General features: G+C 38.2%; 1 protein-coding gene across 1 annotated transcript in view; it reads right to left on the bottom strand.

The window, feature by feature from the left end:
* Positions 1-18,397, bottom strand: part of LOC127435120 (SH3 and multiple ankyrin repeat domains protein 3-like) — a 46,544-nt gene extending 28,147 nt beyond the window's left edge. Inside the window, 7 exon segments of the mRNA XM_051688327.1 lie at positions 2,998-3,149; positions 3,382-3,490; positions 3,772-3,843; positions 3,985-4,188; positions 7,334-7,419; positions 7,422-7,587; positions 18,219-18,397. Of these exon segments, the coding sequence (XP_051544287.1) occupies positions 2,998-3,149; positions 3,382-3,490; positions 3,772-3,843; positions 3,985-4,188; positions 7,334-7,419; positions 7,422-7,587; positions 18,219-18,245 (816 nt within the window). The 5' untranslated portion in view covers positions 18,246-18,397.
* Between the last annotated feature and the right edge of the window lie 2,746 nt (positions 18,398-21,143).

The raw sequence follows: 21,143 nt of genomic DNA, 5'->3' as shown, positions 1-21,143 counted from the left end.
GTTGACAAAACTCACTTTAAGCAGATAAACACTGGTGGCCAAAAGTTTGGAATAATGTACAGATTTTACTCTTATGGAAAGAAATTGGTACTTTTATTCACCAAAGTGGCATTTTTTTTTGGCAATTTCAGGCATTGCATAGCCTTCATTCCTAAAAACAATGATTGACTGACAAGTTTCTAGAGAAAGCGGTTTCTTTTTTGCCATTTTTGACCTAATATTGACCTTAAGACATGCCAGTCTATTGCATACTGTGGCAACTCAAAAACAAACACAAAGACAATGTTAAGCTTCATTTAATGAACCAAATAGCTTTCAACTGTGTTTGATATAATGACAAGTGATTTTCTAGTACCAAATTAACAATTTAACATGATTACTCAAGGATACAATGTTGGAGTGACGGCTGCTGGAAATGGGGCCTGTAAAGATTTGATCAAAAATGACTTTTTTCAAGTAGTGATGGTGCTGTTTTTTTTACATCAGTAATGTCCAGACTATACTTTGTGATCAGTTGAATGCCACTTTAAAGTACCAATTTCCTTCCGAAACATTATTCCAAACTTTTGGCCACCAGTGTACCTATTTACAATTTACTGGGAACACGGACCAAAACATTGATGACTCACACTGCACTCACTCATTTTGTCCAATAAAATGCTTTCTAGAATGAAAATGTCCCTCTCCCAATACCACCTGCAACAGACTAGCAGTAGCAAGTAGCAAATCAATTCATAATAAGGGATGAGCCCTTTGATATGTCCCACCCCAATTTCCTGTTTCAATCGGACTTTCAACTTGGAAACTCATGTGAAATCATCAACATCTCGCAACCCATGAAGATGTGCAACATTTATGATTAAAATGACCTTTTAAGCAATTAAAAAGCATCACTGAGTCAAAGTTCCTACATGTCACAATAATAAAATTTGCTAAGATAACACTTGCTGGGACAGGTGTGCCAAATACGGTAAATTATACTCTCTTTGATTATCGTGCATCTGTAAAACAAATGCTTGCATTGCATAGCATCGTTTATCCTCCACAATTTGCTTGCTAGGAGAAATCTCTGGTGACAATAGAATACAACAGTTCGGTTCCGGAAGTAAAATCCCATTAATTTTTACATAGACTAATTGATTTTCAAAGATAACTTATAAACCTTTAAAGACAGAACTAACATGAGCTCTGAGGTTGTTCATCGATGATATATGGCATCGTTGAAGCTATCAGACTGCGTAATTTCAACTTCATTGTTTACAAATCGTGTTTGATAGCAGAAATTCTGGTGAACAACTACATTACCCATGATCCAGTAGAGAAAGCATCACCAACAAAGCTGCTTGAACCGCAGCCAACAAAGCCTGTGAAACCAGCCCAGTAACGACCACCCACTCTCATGACACTGTCGGTGTCTCATCGCCCTTAAACTACTTATATTTGTACATTTCGGAATATTTTGCAATAAACTTAAAATATATTGTTTCTATACTTATAATCAACAACCTAAAATAAGTTTTATATATACCCATACTTTGTTTTTAATTACATCATTCGCAATGCTTTATGGGATTTAAGTTCATGCCCCGGTGAAAGACGGAATGTGCACAGTCTTGTACCTTTGTCTTTTTGTCCGATTTTCAAATACTTTTTTGCTCAAAGCAAATTTGTAATGTTGAGATTAACTCGGACCTGGTTCGTTTGGATCATCGCTTACAACTCTTTTATGGAGGATTTTATGAAAAGCCTATGCAAAAAATGAATGGGAAAAATAAAGTGCTGTCAGTCGCAATTAATTACATAATTTGTCATAGTTAATCACGGTTAATCGCAGATTTTGAAAGTGCTGAAATTTTACTATAAATATACTCCTTTTCCTGTCCTAAATGCATTTATTTTCTTCTCAGGAAAGAAAACAAAACAATATCTAACAATATAATGCTTTATGAACATTTTCCAAACAAAGCCTTTCACAGTATTAAGAAAGAAATGCACTAAAATAGCATTAATTCAAGTAACATTAAACATTTCCCAAAGTCTAAGTGGGAGTTTTACTAATTGAAAGAACTAGTCCCAACATAGGTTGCATATTCATTGCAATGGGTATTGAATCTCTTCAACTCTCATCCTCCACAGTATTAATCTGCTGGTAGACTGTGGCTATCTGCTTTGTTACATCAATTGTGAAGCCCCATTCATGATTCGCGTAAGGGCGTCAATGGCAGCGTCAACCGCTGCTTTGAACTCCACATGAAAAGTGCTTGCAGACAAAAAATCCACATAAAAAGCACTTGCAGAGTAAACATCTCCATTCTGCGTTTCGGTAATAGTTAATACTTGGTAGGCTTCTGTGGTAATTAAAATGTGCCTTAAATAAGCTGGAAAATACTTGATTTCTGTCACAAATTCCATCTAGGCTTGTTTTGTACAACAAATAGCGTTAAGAGCTCCTTTCTCCATCACTTTATTACTAACACTGAATCACTGCTGTGTGAATTTGTGGTGTGTGTGTCTGTGTAATGACTCCAGTGGACACACTGCAAAGGTTTCACCCTTCCAACTAGTGTTTATGCTGGTTTATGCTGTATTAACGGTAAATGCGTAAATCGTGATTATGAAAATTTAACACGTTAAACTTTTATAATTAATTGCATGGGTTAACGGTTTAATTTTGACATCTCTAGAAAAATACTTCCAGAACCCAGAAGGCTGAAAAAGTGGGCGGGCACTGTTGCGCTCTATATAATACCTGGTAAGCTAACAGGGTGTTGGGGTTTTGTTTCTTTGTACATCGTCATCTAAGCATTGAGTAATGGAATACCTTTTAGGTTGGAGATTGAAGATATCAAGTCGGAACACACATTCAACCAATTGAAAATTATGTATTCATGTTTCGTAATGTAATTAATGTTCGTGAGCCAAACTGGATTCCACACTGTTCAGATTGTGCCCCTGCTCTTTGAATTATTTGTGTCTGAGGTAAAGTGCATCACTCACAGTCAGTGCTACATGGTTGTGGGTTTGGGCTGCTTTGTGCAGTGCTGTCAGTCCATCTCTGGTTCTGAAGTCCAGATGGGCCCCTCCACTCCTCAACACCTTGATCAGATCACCACACGAATCCAGCTGGGCCACGAGAGTGAGCGGAGATTCTGGAGATGGAGCAGAGATCACAGCATGCGGTGATAATCAAACATGCTAAATGTCAAATCAGTTTCAGCGAATAAATGATTAGCTAATTTTGTGGCTGATTAGCTTGAAATGAAGATGGCACTAAATGTCCTTTCATTAAAGTAAATGCTAATCAAGTCAAACTTTAATTAAAATTGTGTAGAATACATTAAAATAGTTCTCAATCTATTTCACCTATTTAAAACCTCTCACCTCCACTGTCACTATCGTGAAAGTTGGGGTCCAGCCCTTTTTCCAAGAACCTGCAGACCTTCTCCACACTCCTCTGTTGAACATACTCCATAAACTTCTTTAAATTGGCCTGGCAGTAACAGGATATTATTGGTTTAGTTTTAGGTATTTCTTTTAGCCTTGAAGTGAGTCACTATTAACTGTATTGTATGGAATCAGCAATCGCGACATTCTTCAAAATATATCCTTTTGTTTTCAGCAGAAAAAATAAAGTCATATGAGTTTGAAACAACATGAGGGTGAGTAAATAATGACAACATTTTCATTTTGGGGTGTACTATTACTTCAATAGACAAATATTAACTTCTAGAACAGTTTTGTGTATAAATGTATATTAACCTTACACGTTACCTTGGTATGTAGTTTGGCCAGTTGCTTGTCATCTACATAGCTCTGAGTGTAAACACGCCTCTTGTAACGGAACTGAAGGCAAAAAAAATAAATTGATAAGTGATGTGCATGATAATAACAATTATCTATTAACAGCTTGATCTAATAATAACATAATTATTAAGTGAGAACTTTAAAGCATCGTGGGATTCAAAAGGGTTTGTTTGTGTGTACCTCTAGGTATGGTACGGGTGTGATAGTAGGGAGAGGGTACTCCCTGAGCAATCTCTCCTCATCGAGGAACTTTCCGGCACGCCCGTTAAAGGCAGGGAGGTAGAGGCCATAGTTAAGCACATCGGTCAGGCTCTGTGTCAAAGTGACCAGAACCCTCTGCTTACAAACCCACACTGGAGCTTCCAGGTCCAATTGCAGGCATTTCTGCAACAGAGCAAACACAAGACAGAAATGGAGTAAATTAACAAACTGTAACATAGTATAACCATAGTATATGTATAGTGTATGCTCTTCATATTGGTACATAAAGGCCAAGTAATTATGCTTTAATTAAACAGATTGATTGGAGGAATAGGCTTGGGATATGGTCAGACTCAAACCTGCAGCACCCACATGAGCACCAAGGCCTGATGTGTCTGAAGCACATACACTAGCTGCTGTGCCATGGCACTGACTAGGCCAGGTAGGTTCAATTTTAATGCGAAATATGAATCTTGCTTTGCCTTCAAGTGTGCTTACATTTAGAATATTCACTGGAGCCCATAGTTCAAATCTATAAAATATCTTGATTTGTTACTTATGAAACAAATTTCCTCCAAACACTCCAGGCTTTAGACTAGGTCATCTAAGAGATCAAGGACTGTGCAATTTATTCACAAACATTTATTTATCAAAGTCAATAAGGATGGGCTGAACTCACAACCTCTTTTCACTTACAATATCACTTAAAATAGGCCCCCTCCTTTTCTTTAAAAAAAAACTAAAATCTAGGTTACAGTGAGGCACTTGCAATGGAAGTGATTGGTGCCAATCTGTAAACGTTAAAATACTATTTCAAAAGTATAGACACAAGACGTAAACAATATGTGTGTTAACATGATTTTAGTGTGATAAAATCACTTACTAACCTTTTCTGTGTAAAGTTATAGCCAGTTTTACAACTGCATTACCAAACCCTAAAATGACTGTAAAATGACAATTTAAACAGTTTTACAGCTCAAATAATACATGATTTTTAACAGAATTAATTATAAAAAATTTATAAAATTATAAGCTTCACATTTCTGCCTTTAAATCTTACAAAAATTGGCCCCATTCACTTCCATTGTAAGTGCCATCCTAATTAGATTTTTGCTTTTTTAAAAGAAAACTACGAACGAGTTGAAATAATGTTTTTGTGGTGAAGGGGCTGGTTTGCCCCAGTCTCTTCTGCCTATTGATAAGTTGAATACTTTCACTAACAACTGTTATAATCAAAAAGTAATCAAAGCGTTTATAATCGTGCGTTTATGCAGGATATATTATAATTATAAAATGTTACAGGTCATTCATGTATTTGTCCTGTGACTGAGGGTCTGATTTACAGTATATCAGGAATGCAGGAAAAGTGATTACTCATTTAGCCCATCTCCCAGAGGATATATATGTGAGTTGTAATTAGTTCAGTTGATCATTGATCAAAGTAAGCAAGAGTTTTATTGTATTTTTGGTAAAGAATAAACCTTCTGTACCCTTTCACCTAGAAATATACAAGCCTGAAAAGTGTGTACGTGAGAGCTATGTGTTCTCTCAATGTTTGTTCTAGAACAGAACAAAAACATTCAGCCTGGGTCTCGATGGCATTCAACATTAAGAAGATACAGTCTCATCTTTCTCTTAAGATGCAGTATTATTTTTTCCTTCTTTGTATTTCTCAACCTCTCCTATAGTCTTTATCTAAATCGATTACAGGAATTCTTGGAATGATGGGAGCCAGGTGATTGGGTGAGATGGTCATTCACCCTCTGGCCTCAGGTCTAAAAGAAGAAAAGTCCTGTCGGATTTATGATTACCTTTGAAACTTATTTGCAGACCAACTGAGACTTTGTGGTTCCAGCTAATCAGTGTTATGTTTCTAAATAGCATCTTCTGCGTAGATCAACAGTTCACCATATTTGGATAGTTTCCGTATATATCTGTATGGTTAACCTATCAGAACCCTGTACTTGTAAGAGATGTCAATTCATTTGCCTATGCCTAAAATTATGGTTGTTTCTGTAATCTAAATTAGTTTGAGGTTAGATCCTCAACTCATTTTCTGTTTCTGTCTTTGCCTTTAGAAATGTGGAGAAACTTTGTCTTCAGTAAACTCTTTCTCTATTGATTGAAACTTCAGTTTTGACTCCTGGTCTTCATTGTTCATACTGGTCTCTTTACTGAATATAATTGTATTCCCTTACAGTGGTAATCAACATTATGCCAAAAAAAAAAAAAAAAAAAAAAAAATGCTTTCAATTTAGCTTAACTTGTATTGAACCTGGAATATTCCTTTAATATTTCCTATTTGCAGGTTCCTATAATTTCAAAAGCAGAGGACAAAAAAATACAGGTTTGACTTTCCATCCATAATGGAAGAGCACAAAAGTAACCTTAAGCTCCCCCCAACTTGGATGCCATAAAAATGGTCAGAAGGAGCAAGGTGTGTATGTATGCAAAAGTTTCTGTGTTCTTGTTTTTGAGATTGGCAAGATTATGAAAATCTATCTATGCTCCATCCAACATCATTTTGAAGTGCTAATATACAGTGGATATACAGTGTCTGAAACTGCTAGTGAAAATTCTAATTTAACACAAAATGTTTCATTACAAATTCAGCATATTAATTTCAGTGAAAAGTTAAACTGAAAAAATAATATGAATGTCTGAATTTCTTTCAGATATTGAATTCCTTTTACTTTACTGAAAACATGAGCTCAAGCTGGCATGGACTCCACAAATTTGTGCCAAATACTTTTTTTATCCCAGCATGATTTGAGAATGTTTCAAAGAGCATTTTGTGTGCTTTAAATGAAGCAAAGAAATCTGAGTTGCCTATTTGAGTAGTGACCTAGAAAGAGTGCAGAATCGAAAAACAATATGGTTAATTATCCAGGTTCAAATAAAAATAATAATCCCAGATTTTCAATTTGGTCTTAGGCTTTTGGATCTCACAGTATATGCAAGATAATGATGAAATGTTCAGAACCTATATGCATGTAGCATCCTTGAGCACAAATTACCATAGATCCCTGCTCAGAAACATGCAAGCATGCACTCGACATGCTGTAGGTCTCTAACACACACCCCTTTACACCCACGCAAAACCAACACCTCAGTCTCTACCAATCACTGCCACTCTGTGCTGCAATGCAGCCATTTCAAAGAAAATACAAGAAGACTGAGTAAGCCTGCATATGCATATTTATGTGTGTGTGTGTGTGTGTGTGTGTGTGTGTGTGTGTGTGTGTGTGTGTGTGTGTGTGTGTGTGTGTGTGTTTGTAATAACAGAGCAAGAAAGCAAGAACTTCAGAGAGAGAGAAAGAGCCCTCACCGTTTGCTGCAGATCAGGGATTCCGATGCGGATGACAACTGCGTGGAGATCCTCCATAGGTTCGGAGGTAGATTTAGTGCCTGGAAAGGCCCGAATGCTGTCATCTCCATGGTTACCATTGGTAGGGGCGTGTTGTTGCCGTGGCCGGTCGAGAGCCTCATGTTTGCCGTCGGCAGGTGGACTGATAGGCATGCTCTGGGAGAGTGTGTGTGTGAGTGTGTGTGCGTTCTGCTCAACACGCCGGCCTCACAACCCTACAATACAACAGACACATACATACCTGTATTTTTATTTGCATTCATGTTTTGTTATTTTGGTTTCCTGTAGCTCAGTTGGTAGAGCATTGTGCTAGCAACGCAAAGGTCAAGGGTTCAATTACCAAACAGACAATATATACTTTATAAAATGGAATGTTCCAACTCTTATTCTGACTGGATGAGCCATGTACGAAACCATTGTACAATGCCAATTAACGCACACCTGTGAAAGCACATTCTTTACGAAAGTGGCAAGTTTCTACGGTGTTTGGCAACCATAAAATAGCCTAAAGTTTCATCATGCCTACAGGTACTGTTTCATTACTGTATCATGATGCCGTTATAACCATTATTATAAAACCAATAAGCTTCCACGGTTAAAGGGGTTTAGACACTACGCTTCATGAAAAAACACACATACCCATGGTAAAATCACAGTAACGCACCAAATTAATAAATGTAAAGGTTATTTGCGTTGCATTTGTGACTGATAATTGATTTATCTACAGTAATGTGCAAATGTCTTAGGCACATAAGATGCTTCACAAAAACATTTGTCTTAAGATGGTTATTTATATCTTCAGCTTTATTATGTTAGTAGGAAATATAAATGTTAGACTCCCAAACATTAATTTCGCAAATAGAAAAGATTAGAATAGAAGAACAGGGAGCCCTGCAACAGATGTCATGGTCCCCACGAAGCCCCCCACTGAACATCGTGCCTGTCTGAGATTACATAAAGAGACAGAAGCAATTGAGACAGCCTAAATAGATAGAAGAACTGTGGTGAGTTCTCCAAGAAGCTTGGAACATCCTATCTGCCAACAACCAAGAAAAACTGTGTCCAGGTGTACCTAGGAGAACTGGTGCTGTTTTAAAGGCAAAGGTGGCCACACCAAATATTGATTTAGCTTTTTAATGTTTACTGGACTTTGTATGACATTAAGTAATAAATGAAAACTATTTATGTCATTATTTTTTAAGACATCCTCACTATGCAACATTTTTCACAAGACTTTTGCACAGTACTGTATATTAGTAAGATACATGTATACAGTGCTGTACAAAGTATGTTAGACCTTGTAGTTCATCGTCAAAGAACAAGCGTTTGTGGTTAATAAAATGTCAAGAGTGCAACAGGTAATGACGTCTTTACATAAGCATGGAGATCACATTTTACCACAAATCAGAAACTAAGATACAAAATCTGGGATGAGAGAGTTTGAGAGAGACTATGAGAAAAGAGAGAGAGAAACAGAGAGAGAGAGGGAGGAACTCTATTAGTTGTGAGTGGTTACCATGGACACTGTGAAGCAGATCCATTTGGAAATAATGGAAATTGAGGGAACCCTGCATCCCAAGTTACCATGGCAACTCAGCACTTTGCTTGTTCTGGTGAACTATCGCTTTATCACTTCCTTTTTAGAGACAGCTGCGCGAAATCGCACACACACTCACGTTTGCTCAGATATCTAAATGGGGACACATAATAGACTTCTATTGTTTTTATATAAGGCTATCTAAAATAATTTTAAACTAACCCTGATCCACACCCTAAACCTAACAGAAAACTTTTTGCATTATTAGAATTTTAAAAATCATTATTTCATTTATGCCTGGATTGTTTTTCCAACTGAGGGCATCCCAAAATTTCCCCAAAGGGAGGTCTGATGTAGCTGACTTCTAGGTACACATTTGTCCCCAAACTACAGCTAAGTAAGTACAAACACACACATACACACACACACACACGCACACACACACACACACACACACAATCTATCTATCTATCTGTCTGTCTGTCTGTCTGTCTGTCTGTCTGTCTGTCAGCCATCTATCTGTGTGTGTCTGTCTGTCTCTGTCTGTCTGTCTGTCATCATTCTATCTATCTGTCTGTCTTTATCTGTTTGTCTGTATCTGTCTATCTCTCTATCTGTCTGTCATCTATCTGTCTGTGTGTGTGTGTGTGTGTCTATCTATCCATGTATCTGTATGTCATCTTTCTATCTATCTGTCTGTCTGTCTGTCTGTCAGCCATCTATCTGTGTGTGTCTGTCTGTCTCTGTCTGTCTGTCTGTCATCATTCTATCTATCTGTCTGTCTTTATCTGTTTGTCTGTATCTGTCTATCTCTCTATCTGTCTGTCATCTATCCGTCTGTCAGTGTGTGTGTGTGTGTGTGTGTGTCTATCTATCCATGTATCTGTATGTCATCTTTCTATCTATCTGTCTTTCTGTATTTGTCTATCTGTTTGTCTGTATCTGTCTATCTATCTCTGTCTGTCATCTATTTGTATATCTTTCTGTCTGTCTGTCTATCTATCTCTGTCTGTCTGTCTATCTATCTCTGTCTGTCATGGCTTTCTATCTGTCTATCTATCTATCTGTCTGTCTCTGTTTGTCTGTCTGTATCTTTCTGTCTGTCTATCTGTCTGTCAGCCATCTATTTGTGTGTGTGTGTGTTTGTGTGTGTGTGTGTGTGTGTGTCTGTCTGTCTGTCTGTCTATCTCTGTCTGTCAGTCATCTTTCTATCTATCTATCTGTTTGTCTGTATCTGTCTGTCTATCTCTCTGTCTGTCATTTTTCCATCTGTCTGTTTCTCTGTGTGTGTGTCTGTCTATCTATCTATCTATCTATCTGTCTGTCTGTCTGTCTGTCTGTCTATCTATTTCTGTCATCTATCTGTCAGTCATCTTTCTATCTGTCTGTCTGTCTGTCTGTACCTGTCTGTCTGTCATTTTTCTATATATCTGTCTGTCAGTCATCATTTCTTTCTATCTATCTATCTATCTATCTATCTATCTATCTATCTATCTATCTATCTATCTATCTATCTATCTATCTATCTGTCTGTCGGTTTGTCTGTCTTTATCTGTTTGTCTGTATCTGTCTATCTATCTCTATCTGTCTGTCATCTATCTGTCTGTCTGTCTGTCTGTCTGTTAGTCATCTTTCTATCTATCTGTCTGTATCTGTCTGTCTGCCTGTCATCTTTCTATCTATCTGTCAGTCATCTATCTGTCTGTTTGTCTGTGTGTGTGTGTGTGTGTGTCTATCTATCCATGTATCTATGTCATCTTTCTATCTATCTATCTATCTGTCTGTCTATCTGTTTGTCTGTATCTGTCTGTCTCTCTGTCTGTCATCTATTTGTATATCTTTCTGTCTGTCTATATATCTCTGTCATCTATCTATCTATCTGTCTGTCTGTCTGTCTGTCTGCCTGTCTGTCTATCTGTCTGTTTGTATCTTTCTGTCTATTCATCTGTCTGTCTGTCAGCCATCTATCTGTGTGTGTGCCTGTCTGTCTGTCTATCTGTCTGTCTCTGTCTGCCTGTCAGTCATCTTTCTATCTATCTGTCTGTCTTTATCTGTCTCTGTTTGTCTGTCTGTATCTTTCTGTCTGTCTATCTGTCTGTCAGCCGTCTATCTGTGTGTGTGTGTGTGTGTGTGTGTGTCTGTCTGTCTGTCTGTCTATCTCTGTCTGTCTGTATTTATCTGTCTATCTATCTCTCTGTCTGTCATTTTTCCATCTATCTGTCTTTCTCTGTGTGTGTGTCTGTCTATCTATCTGTCTGTCTGTCTGTCTGTATCTCTATCTATCTCTCTGTCTGTCTGTCATCTTTCTATCTATCTGTCTGTCAGTCATCATTTCTATCTATCTATCTATCTATCTATCTATCTGTCTGTCTATCTTCCTGTCTAACTATCTATCTATCTCTCTGTCTGTCTATATATATATATATATCTGTGTGTGTGTGTGTGTGTGTGTATGTATGTATGTATCTGTCTGTCAGTCATCTATCTATCTATCTATCTGTCTATCTATCTGTCTGTCATCTTTCTATCTTTCTGTCTGTCAGTCATCTGTCTGTTTGTGTGTGTGTCTGTCTGTCTATCTATCTGTCCATTTATCTGTCTGTCATCTATCTATCTATCTATCTATCTGTCTTTCTGTCTATCCATCTGTCTATCTATCTATGTATCTGTCTGTCTGTCATCTTTCTATGTATCATCTGTCTATCTATCATCTATCTGTCTGTCTGTCTACCTGTCTATATATCTATCTATCTATCTATCTATCATCTGTCGGTCTGTCTGTCTGTCTGTATTTGTCTGTCTGTCTGTCATCTTTCTGTCCATCTTTTTGTCTGTCTATCTATCTCTCTGTCTGTCTGTCATCTTTCTATCTACACAATACTGTCTAATAAAATCTTTACCATTTCTTGCCAAGAATCTACAGAGGAATATACCACCTCATAAAGACACATTATTTTACCATACCACCATACTAGCTGGCCAGCCACATGTATCCCTCCACCTACTCACTCATTCCAATGCAATCACACACAGACTAAAATATTTCAGTCAATCCTGGACTATTGTCTTTGGAGACAGAAGGTAGGTCCTCTGTTAAGTAACACACATTGTCATTAGAGAACAGGAGCTGGAAAACCCCTTAAAAGAGTGAGAGGTCTATCATCTGCATCAGCAGCATTACCCTTTACACCCGGTCACAACTTAATATTAACTAAAATTATCTGAGATGGAATTTTACCATTAACTCCATAAAAATACTGACATATCAAGGTATTCCTGTATGTAATAACTAATAGTCACTTCCCACAAAGGGATAGTTCACCCAAAATCATTTACAACACTCCAAACCCATATGACTTTCATTCTTCTGTGGAACACAAAAGGAGATGTTAGGAAGAATCTTAAGGCCGGGAGCAAATTTGGGCGATCATAAAAGACTTCTCTTGTCATGGGGTAAAATCGGCAGATTTGACCGCTTAGTATGACATGTTCACCAATGGCCGATGCGATGAATCTTAGCCTCCAACAAAGTTCTGGCAGTGTCCAAAATTTTGCATTACAGTCGTGCAATGTGACTGCTCCTAAGACAGCTAGATGAGATAAAACACCCAGTCAGCGCTGTCAATCTGGACAATAGGGTCCTAAGTCTTGGCTACAATGAGTATCGCACAGTCTGATCTAATGTCCCAATCCCAAAGTGTGCCATGGCTTTTACCCAAGATCTCATTGGGATCATATCGTACAGTCTTACAAGCAACAATCGTAAAGGATAGTAAAAATCGTACAGTGTGCACCCAGCTTTAGTCTCAGTCACCACTGACTTTCATTGCATCTTGTTTCCATACAATGAAAGTGAACAGTGATTGAGGCATTGAGTCATTCTGCCTAACATCTCTTTTAGTGTTCCATGGAAGAAAGTAAGTCTAAAAGCTTTGGAACAACATGAGGGTGAGTAATTGATGACAGAATTAATTTTTTTGGGAGAACTAGACTTTTACAATCTACCATTTACATTTGCCTTAGCAAGCAACACTAACAAGATAAAAATATTTATTAACAATGAAACAAGGAGGAGTTCACCTTTGCCTTGAGCTTTCCATGTGAAGCTTTCTGTACGATGAAGGAATGGTGGCTATTTTTGTAAAGTTCGTCGCTTCAGTGTATTCTGAAATATTCCAAACTTTCCGTTTTATATTCCAATGGTTTTCTGCCCCTAATCCACACAGTGTGTTTTGTTTTTCCAAGTTTGTAATGTAACAGGGCCGAACTTCCCAGCACTCCCTCTCAGCTCTGAGATTTCAGGACACTTGAAGCCCAACCCTGACGCTGAATATTCCCAAGTAGGAAAACCAGCAGGAAGAGGAAATTACAGCAGGAAGGTTTTCAGACCATCTCAACCAATCTCAACCAACCAAAACCATCTCTCACTGACCTCCACCAATAAGCAGCCAGGATTCCAATATCTCAGCCAATCACCAATGTCTGTACCTCAGGTGAGGCTACATTTAAATCCATCATTCTGTTACTTCTAATATCAATCAGTGCAGCCAGTTCTTGCTAAGGACCACTGTGAATTGTTGGTGGCTAGAATGTAGAAATAAGGGATTCTATGTGTTTTGAAATGATAAATGAGATATTATGCATGCTTTTGGATAATATGTTTATGAAAGCATGTTGCAGCCAAACATACTAAATTTTAATTCCGAAAATGGTGCCAGTCTAAATTAAGAAAAACAAACTTTGCAATCCCATCAGTATTTAATACAGGATCACATTCATACCAACCATCACCTTCACCTACACCTACTGCTAACTACAGCTCCTAACAGCCAGACACTGAAGGACATTTAGACCACTGTCTGTATCTCCACAGTCGTTTTATGGATGTACTTCAAAAACTATAATTATTGTCCTAACTATTTAAACATTATCTAAATAGCTAACATTAAATGTTTATCCTTCATGTTTATCCAAGCCCGTATGACTTTCTTTCTTCCGTGGAACATAAAAAGAGATGTTAGGAAGAATGACGGCCTCAGTCACCACTCACTTTCATTGTATGAACAAAAGATGCAATGAATGGTGACTGAGGTGAACAATCTGCATAGCATCTCTTTTTGTGTTCCATAGAAGAAAGTCATATGGGTTTGGATAAACATGAAGGTCAGTAAATGAAGACAAATTGTTCATAATTGAGTGAATTGCCCCTTTAAGGCACAATGTTCTGTAGAGCTGCTTTGAAACGTGTATTGTGAAAAGCACTACAGTCTCCAGAAACTTCCGCTGGACCTGTTTCCAAACTAATCCCCTTCTGGCTTTTGCGATTTACTTCCCGTGATCTCAACCTGACTTCCTGCCCTTCTTCCTGGCTGGATTGGGCTGAGGCTCGTCGGGATGTTTTTACAGGAAATTTAGGAAAGGCTGCAAGCCTCTGATAACTCAGTCTTTTCCTCAAGCGATACAAAAATTCCCCTCGCACACGTGAATGTGGTACAGAAATATTACCGGCACCCACACCCCTCCCAACAGATCACCTCACACATGCGGTTACAAAACAGTAACATTTCTATTTCCTATGCACTACTGAAGACCTTTATAAGACAATTACAGAAATATATGATAGCACTGAATTTATGCTGATTAAAAGTGTTGTATTACAGTAGATTATTTTTTTTTTTACTGTATTACAGTAATGAGAATCTAATGAGAATTAACATTGAGAATAATGGAAATTACACAAATAAAATGTGGGGGAGAAATGTGCTTATTGGTCATGAAAATACTGTTTAAATGTATTCTTTATGGTCCTGCACTGCACTCTACAAAGCTTCTGTAACACAGTAACAAAAATTTATTATAGCAGTAATATTGGAAGTTGGATACACAGTTCTTTTGAGTTGAATATATCTATATTTGAAATCACAGATGAAGGTGATGTGACAGATGACTGCTTCAAAAGACCTGATAGATTTCATTTCCTTTTGATTTAGTCAGACCAAGGAGAAATCACGCTGGCATGGTTCTTCTGTTACATAAGACACACCTTGAGGTCTTGATCGGCATATGAGCATTGATTCTATAAAGTTATAAGACTGCAGCTCTTCCGATAATGACCCTTACCTTGATAACCCAATAAAACATGCAATAAATGTAAATACATTGGTCTGTATGTGAGTAGTTGACAAATAACATTAACTATTTTTTTTTATCAACATCAAAATTTACGTTAAAATTTAAATGGATTTATAAAGGAAAGAGTACATTTTAGCTGTTCACCAGTTCGTTTAACTATTAACTAATCTAAATAGTGATTTGTCACTATTCTTAATCAAATTGCCTTCACTATTACATATTAAATGGTCCTGCAGTGAAACAAATTAATTTTTAAAAGTACTAATATTCCATGTAGTTTCTTAATTAATATAAAGTTAGAAAAGCTGCATGCATAATTATAAAGTAATAAGAAAACCCATTCTGTGTAGAATAGATTTAGATGGAGTATAACATGTCACAATGTGGAATATCAAATTTCCAAAATTATTTGATATACAATAACAGAAAAAGACATTTTAATTGCTTTATATGGAGTATAGCATGTTACAGCACAGGATCTGAGAGTGGTGTGGCGTAGTGGGCTAAAGCACATAACTGGTAATCAGGAGGTTGCTGGTTCAATCCCCACAGCCACCACCATTATGTCCTTGAGCATAGCACTTAACTCCAAGTTGCTCCAGGGGGATTGTCCCTGTAATAAGTGCACTGTAAGTCGCTTTGAATAAAAGCGTCTGCCAAATATGTAAATGTAAATGGATACTGCTTAAAATTTCATTTCAACTATCCATTGTAAGAGATTGACTATTTTAACGTTCTAAGCAATGAATCAATTTTAAGAAATGTTTCCAAATTTTGAAGGCTTAATTTAATAAACATTTCCATTCAAATCATTTTTCTTTGCCTTAGATTCAGTGTTGGGTGTAATCTGATTACAAAGTAGTTACTTTAATTTAATTACTTTTTAGTCAAAGTAGTGTAACACATTACATTTTAAAACTAGTAATCAGCTTACAGTTACTCACTTTCGATAAGGTTAATTACTTTTAAATTGCACATTTCTGAAATATAATTATTTATGCAGAATTTATGTAGGTCTCTGTGCATCTGTGTGACAGCTGAAGGGCCGAATAAGTCATTGTAAGGGAGAAACATATGTATGGCTTGCGTGCAACAACGAAGGAGGAAATATAGACATTATTTTGAATTCGTTGGGCAACAAAACTATGAGAAAGTAACTTACAAGTAAATTAATTAATAAAATTATTAGTAATATGATTTTTTTTTTCAATTAAGTAATCAGAAAAGTAATGATTACAATTTTATAGAAGTAATAAGTAATCTGTAGTGGATTACTTTAAATAACTTACTAAACACTGCTTATATTGTGCATTCTCTTAAAGTCAAGTTACAAAAAAAACAGTCACCTTTACCTTGTGGTGAAGTAAATATATCAGAAAAGATTAGTTAGTTAAATAGTGAACTTGAATATATTAAGTAAATTCTGCATTTGTACTCAATTCAAACATGTAAAAAATGTATGCTCCAGCAGTCTAGTATTTTTACAATACGTCATCATGTGTCAGTCCTAAAGTACAAAAACCTTGTCATATTTATTTGCTAATTTGAGTAAATTTCACTGGAAAATGAAATAAGTAAATTTGACTTAACTTTTCAAAGCAGCTTGAATAACTAATGAGCTTGCATGGTTTCACTTTGCACATTTATTTACACCGTTTTTATTGTTGATTTTGTCGTTACGTTTGGTAACTTCTTGTTTTGTGAAGTCTGAAGTACATTTACTATTCAGAATAACCTATTCGTGATCAAAAAATGATCTGTTTGATTGTTACTGTCATCATGTTTTGTGCACCAAGTGTTCAGTTCTAAATCTTGTTTCTATCATCATTAAAACAAGGTAATGTTGTATAATAGACCAAATAGCATGCATGCATTAAGCTTCCCTTTGGAAGGCTTCCGTGTGTCATATGGTACATGATTGTGTCAAAGACGCATTGAAATGTTTGTATACTTTAAAAAGCATGCCTTAATTCAGTGCAACATTGCTTAAGTAAAATGTACAAACAAAAAATGAGTAAAATTTACTGCAGGGAAACTGTTTCCTAAGTTTGTTTTTTAAGTAAACCCCACTCCAATTTGTTTTCCGTGAAGCCTTTAAAATTCCAACATTTTCCAAAACTCCAAAAAAAGAAAAGAAATAAAAGATCAAACTTGTACAGGAAAACATTCACAAGTGCACACAAACACACGAATACCCTCTCTAACACTCATTCTCACACGCTTTTCTTCCCCCTTTGTGCTTTTGTCACCTCCAGGGACAGTATGCTCATCCAAAGAATGCTGGGAGCAATAATGATGTGTGTGTGAGCATGTGCGTGGGTGTCTCACCTCATCGCCGTCTCTCTGTTCTGAGTCTCAGTGCATCTCCATATCTCAGTGTGAGAATTCACATGCTAAGAGCTGTCACTGCATCCCAGTACCACTGCACCTCTCCAAGTCCTAGCTCCATCACTATGGCAACCAGAAAAATGGTTCACCAGGAAACTTTGCCTGCTTTTAAAGGGCCAAAGCATAAATCCGGAGTGAGCATCTCCTAACGGTTGTGCCAAAGACTCAAGGCTCCCTCGTGCACGTGCACAGAGTGCCACACAGATGTTTAAAGAAAGATGGAGAAAATTGAGAAGGGGAGACTAAGGGTGAGAGAGATGGAGAAAATGAGAGAGAAGAATTAGAGAGAGTGTGATGATTTAATGAGTGGGCGTTAGGGCTGAATAGATTGGCCCTTAGTCACGACAGAAATCGGAAAGATGTAAGAGAGTGACAGGTAAAAAAAGGTAATAGGGCTGATGCGATGTGCCTGTATGCTACTTTAATGTTGCAAAAAGCAGAAATGCAGAAACCACTTCAAACCAGCAAAGGCATCTAACAAACCTTTGACGAGATTAGACGTTGCCTGAGAAAGACCTATATAGAGTATACACAACACTTTTGCATACATCTGCGTGCCCACACACACAAGCACTGACATTTTGCCTGTTAGGAAAGTGTTCTATCTTCCCTATAATGATGCCCACAAAATGTATCCGCAATGTACAGATGTGTGCTGCCAAAATATAATAGACAGCCAAAAAAGACACATTACTCTTAATAAAAAATAAATAAATAAATAAATGCATTCATTCAAACACACTCACACACACATATACCCAAGGATATGGTTGAAATCATAAAACTTACCCAATAAAACCAGGGCACACATTCCATACCATCTCGACATCCTCTATGAGGATCCGTCTCTGGTTTGTGAAAGTGTACAAGTGTGTGTTTATGTGTGTAATTATGTATTTGGACGTATGTATGTGAGAGAGAGAGAAGAGAGAGGAAGAAAAGAGGAGAGATAGAGGGAAAGGGAAAGAGAGAAATAGAGGGAGAGAGAGGGAAAGAGAGAGAGAGAGTGCGGAGGCAGAGAGACTGTTACTGTATGACAGGAATGCTCAGCTCAGCCCACACAGTGCAAGCATGATACACTGACTGTGTGTGTGTGTGTGTGAGAGAGAGAGAGAGTTTAGAGAGAGGTTCAGTCTCCCACTTCTTTGCGTGGGCAAGGCCTGAATCTCACTCACAGTCTCTCTCTCTCATTCTCTCTCAACAGCTATTACAGGAGAACAGCAGATCTGGATAGAAGAAGAAGGGGATTCTGAATGAGAATGCCTAGGGGGGTGGGGGAAGAGAGAACGAGCCCCACTGATGGCTGATTGGCTCTGTTTTATTACATAAAAAAGTTTGTCAGCAAAATCCTGTATCATCAGAAGCGGCGAATAAAAGGTTCGGTGATCACCATGGCAACACGGCAGATGTAAACATCAGTAGAGTTGCGTGGGTGTCCTTTGTTCAGTGTATGTGTGTATGCAAAGATAGTCACAACAAAACGATCCCTACTAGAGGTCAGGGTAGTGACATATACTGTAATTATGTAATACACACACTCTTTTTTTTCTCACATGTGCATTTACATATTAAAGGAATATTCTGGGTTCAATGCAAGTTAAGCTCAATCCACAGTATCTGTTGCATAATCTTGATTACCACAAAAATGTATTTCGACTCGTACCTCCTTTTCTTAAAAAAAAAAAAAAAAAGAGCAAATATCTGGGTTCCAGTGAGGCAATTACAATTGAAGTGAATGGAGCCAATCCGTAAACGTTAAAATTCTCACAGTTACAAAGTATAGAGACAAGACGTAAAAACATATGCGTGTTAATTATGCTATAAGGCATTCGAAGCTGTGCTATATTGTGAATACAGTCACTGCTGAAGGGCGTTGTTATCCGCTTCGTGTCGTGCCTGCAACCCCTTCAGCCGTGACTATATTCACAATGTGGCACAGCCTCGAGTGCTTATTTCTTAAAACGGTAACCACACAAACAAAATATCAAATGCTAATTAAAATGTTAATCGTTAAATGCCATTCTTTCGCTAGAAAATATAGTCCCTGGCAGTAAACAGTAAACAGAACGTTGGCAGGCAACAAGAATACTGTAAGCTATGAGTTGTGCTGAGTAGGGATTCAAATAGCTGTTCTGTGAAGAGGTCAGAGGTTTATCTTTAATAAAGCACAGCCGTTGACCAGCGAATTTTACAACTACTTTGTCATGACGACATAACTCTGTAAACCCTAAATCAGCAATAAAAACAATTATTTAAACAACTTTATAGCTCAAATAATACACAAATTTAAAGGTGGTCGCACACCGGATGAGAAGCGCCATGCCGCGCCGTGGCTAGGACACGGCACAGGTATCAAACACAGGGCATGTCTATGCGGTTCAGGTGGCAGACCCTACACTCAAAAGTTATTAAGGTTTTTCTCTTCTTCAAGAATGAACAATCAATGTCCTTTGATAATGATTTGGGTTGAATTTAATGGAAAATATGCCAGTTGCTATCTTTGGCATGGCAGAAATTTGAGCAGCCTCCGGAGTCATAGTTGGGCGCCGCCAACACTCATGAGCGGCGGTGTGCGTACATGCAAAGAAAACATTTGTTTCGAATTTTAGAATGCACAATGCCGTCCACCAGACATGTCCGTTGTGCAACCCCCTTAACAGTAGAATGAATATATGTGCTTTTATAAAATTATAAGCTTCACATTTCTGCCTTTAAACCCTCCAAAAATTGGCCCCATTGACTTTCATTTTAAGTACCTGTGACAAGGTCTCTGACTTTCTTCTCAAAGAGGACGCGAGGGCCATGTAAACGTTTGTGTAAAGCCGCGCCTAACCGATCGAGCAGTTCATCAATCCGAGGCATTGGGTACGCATCAAATTTAGACACAGCATTAACTTTTCTATAATCCACACAGAACCGGACCGAGCAGTCACTCTTCAGAACCAGCACTACCGGGCTGGCCCAGTCACTGTGGGATTCTTCTATTACCCCCATATCTAGTATGGCCTTTAATTTTCACTGAACCACTTTTTTTTTGTGTTCAGGTAATCGGTAGGGACAACTGTGTACCACTACTCCTGGGGTGGTTTCGATATGGTGCTCTATGAGATTCGTACGACCGGGAAGAGGCGATAGCACATCGGAGAATTCTCCTTGCAATCTGGCAACCTCCGTGTCTTGTGACGGTGAGAGGTGGTCTCTGCCAAGGCTTGATAAGTACCCCCCTTAATACTCACAGGTATCCGGTACTCTCCTGCTCGATCGGGGGCGGCCTGTGGCGCGTCGGGGACCCAGACCAATGTCTCCACCTCCATCGTGGGGCATCGGTCCCAGAAATGCCCAGGTTCCCCGCAGCTCTAGCAGACCGGCTCAGACTTTATTCCCACCCCCGTGACAGCGGATTCACCAGCCTGTGGGGGAGAGCGGAGAAGGTTAGGGGAATGGACCATGGGACCGGGGAACCAGTTTTGGGCTAGGAATTCCCCATTTCTGGGGAATAGGAAAAGAATGAGGGGAAGAAGAGGGGGAGGGAGAGAGAGAGAGAGAGAGAGAAGAAGAGGGCTTGCTGGCCCCCGAATACACCGCCATATGGTCCTCTGCCAGCTGGATCGCCTGGGCGGTGGTACTGGACCTATTCCGCCATCCCTTTTGGTAGTCGGCTGATCAGCTGCGCCAGCACCACCAGGTCGACTACGGCCTCGGCATCACATTCTG

The sequence above is a fragment of the Myxocyprinus asiaticus genome, chromosome 45, assembly GCF_019703515.2.
Source record: "Myxocyprinus asiaticus isolate MX2 ecotype Aquarium Trade chromosome 45, UBuf_Myxa_2, whole genome shotgun sequence".
NCBI classification, from domain to species: domain Eukaryota; kingdom Metazoa; phylum Chordata; class Actinopteri; order Cypriniformes; family Catostomidae; genus Myxocyprinus; species Myxocyprinus asiaticus.
The sequence above is the reverse complement of the archived record's forward strand: the minus strand, read 5'-3'. Positions and strand labels throughout refer to the sequence as shown.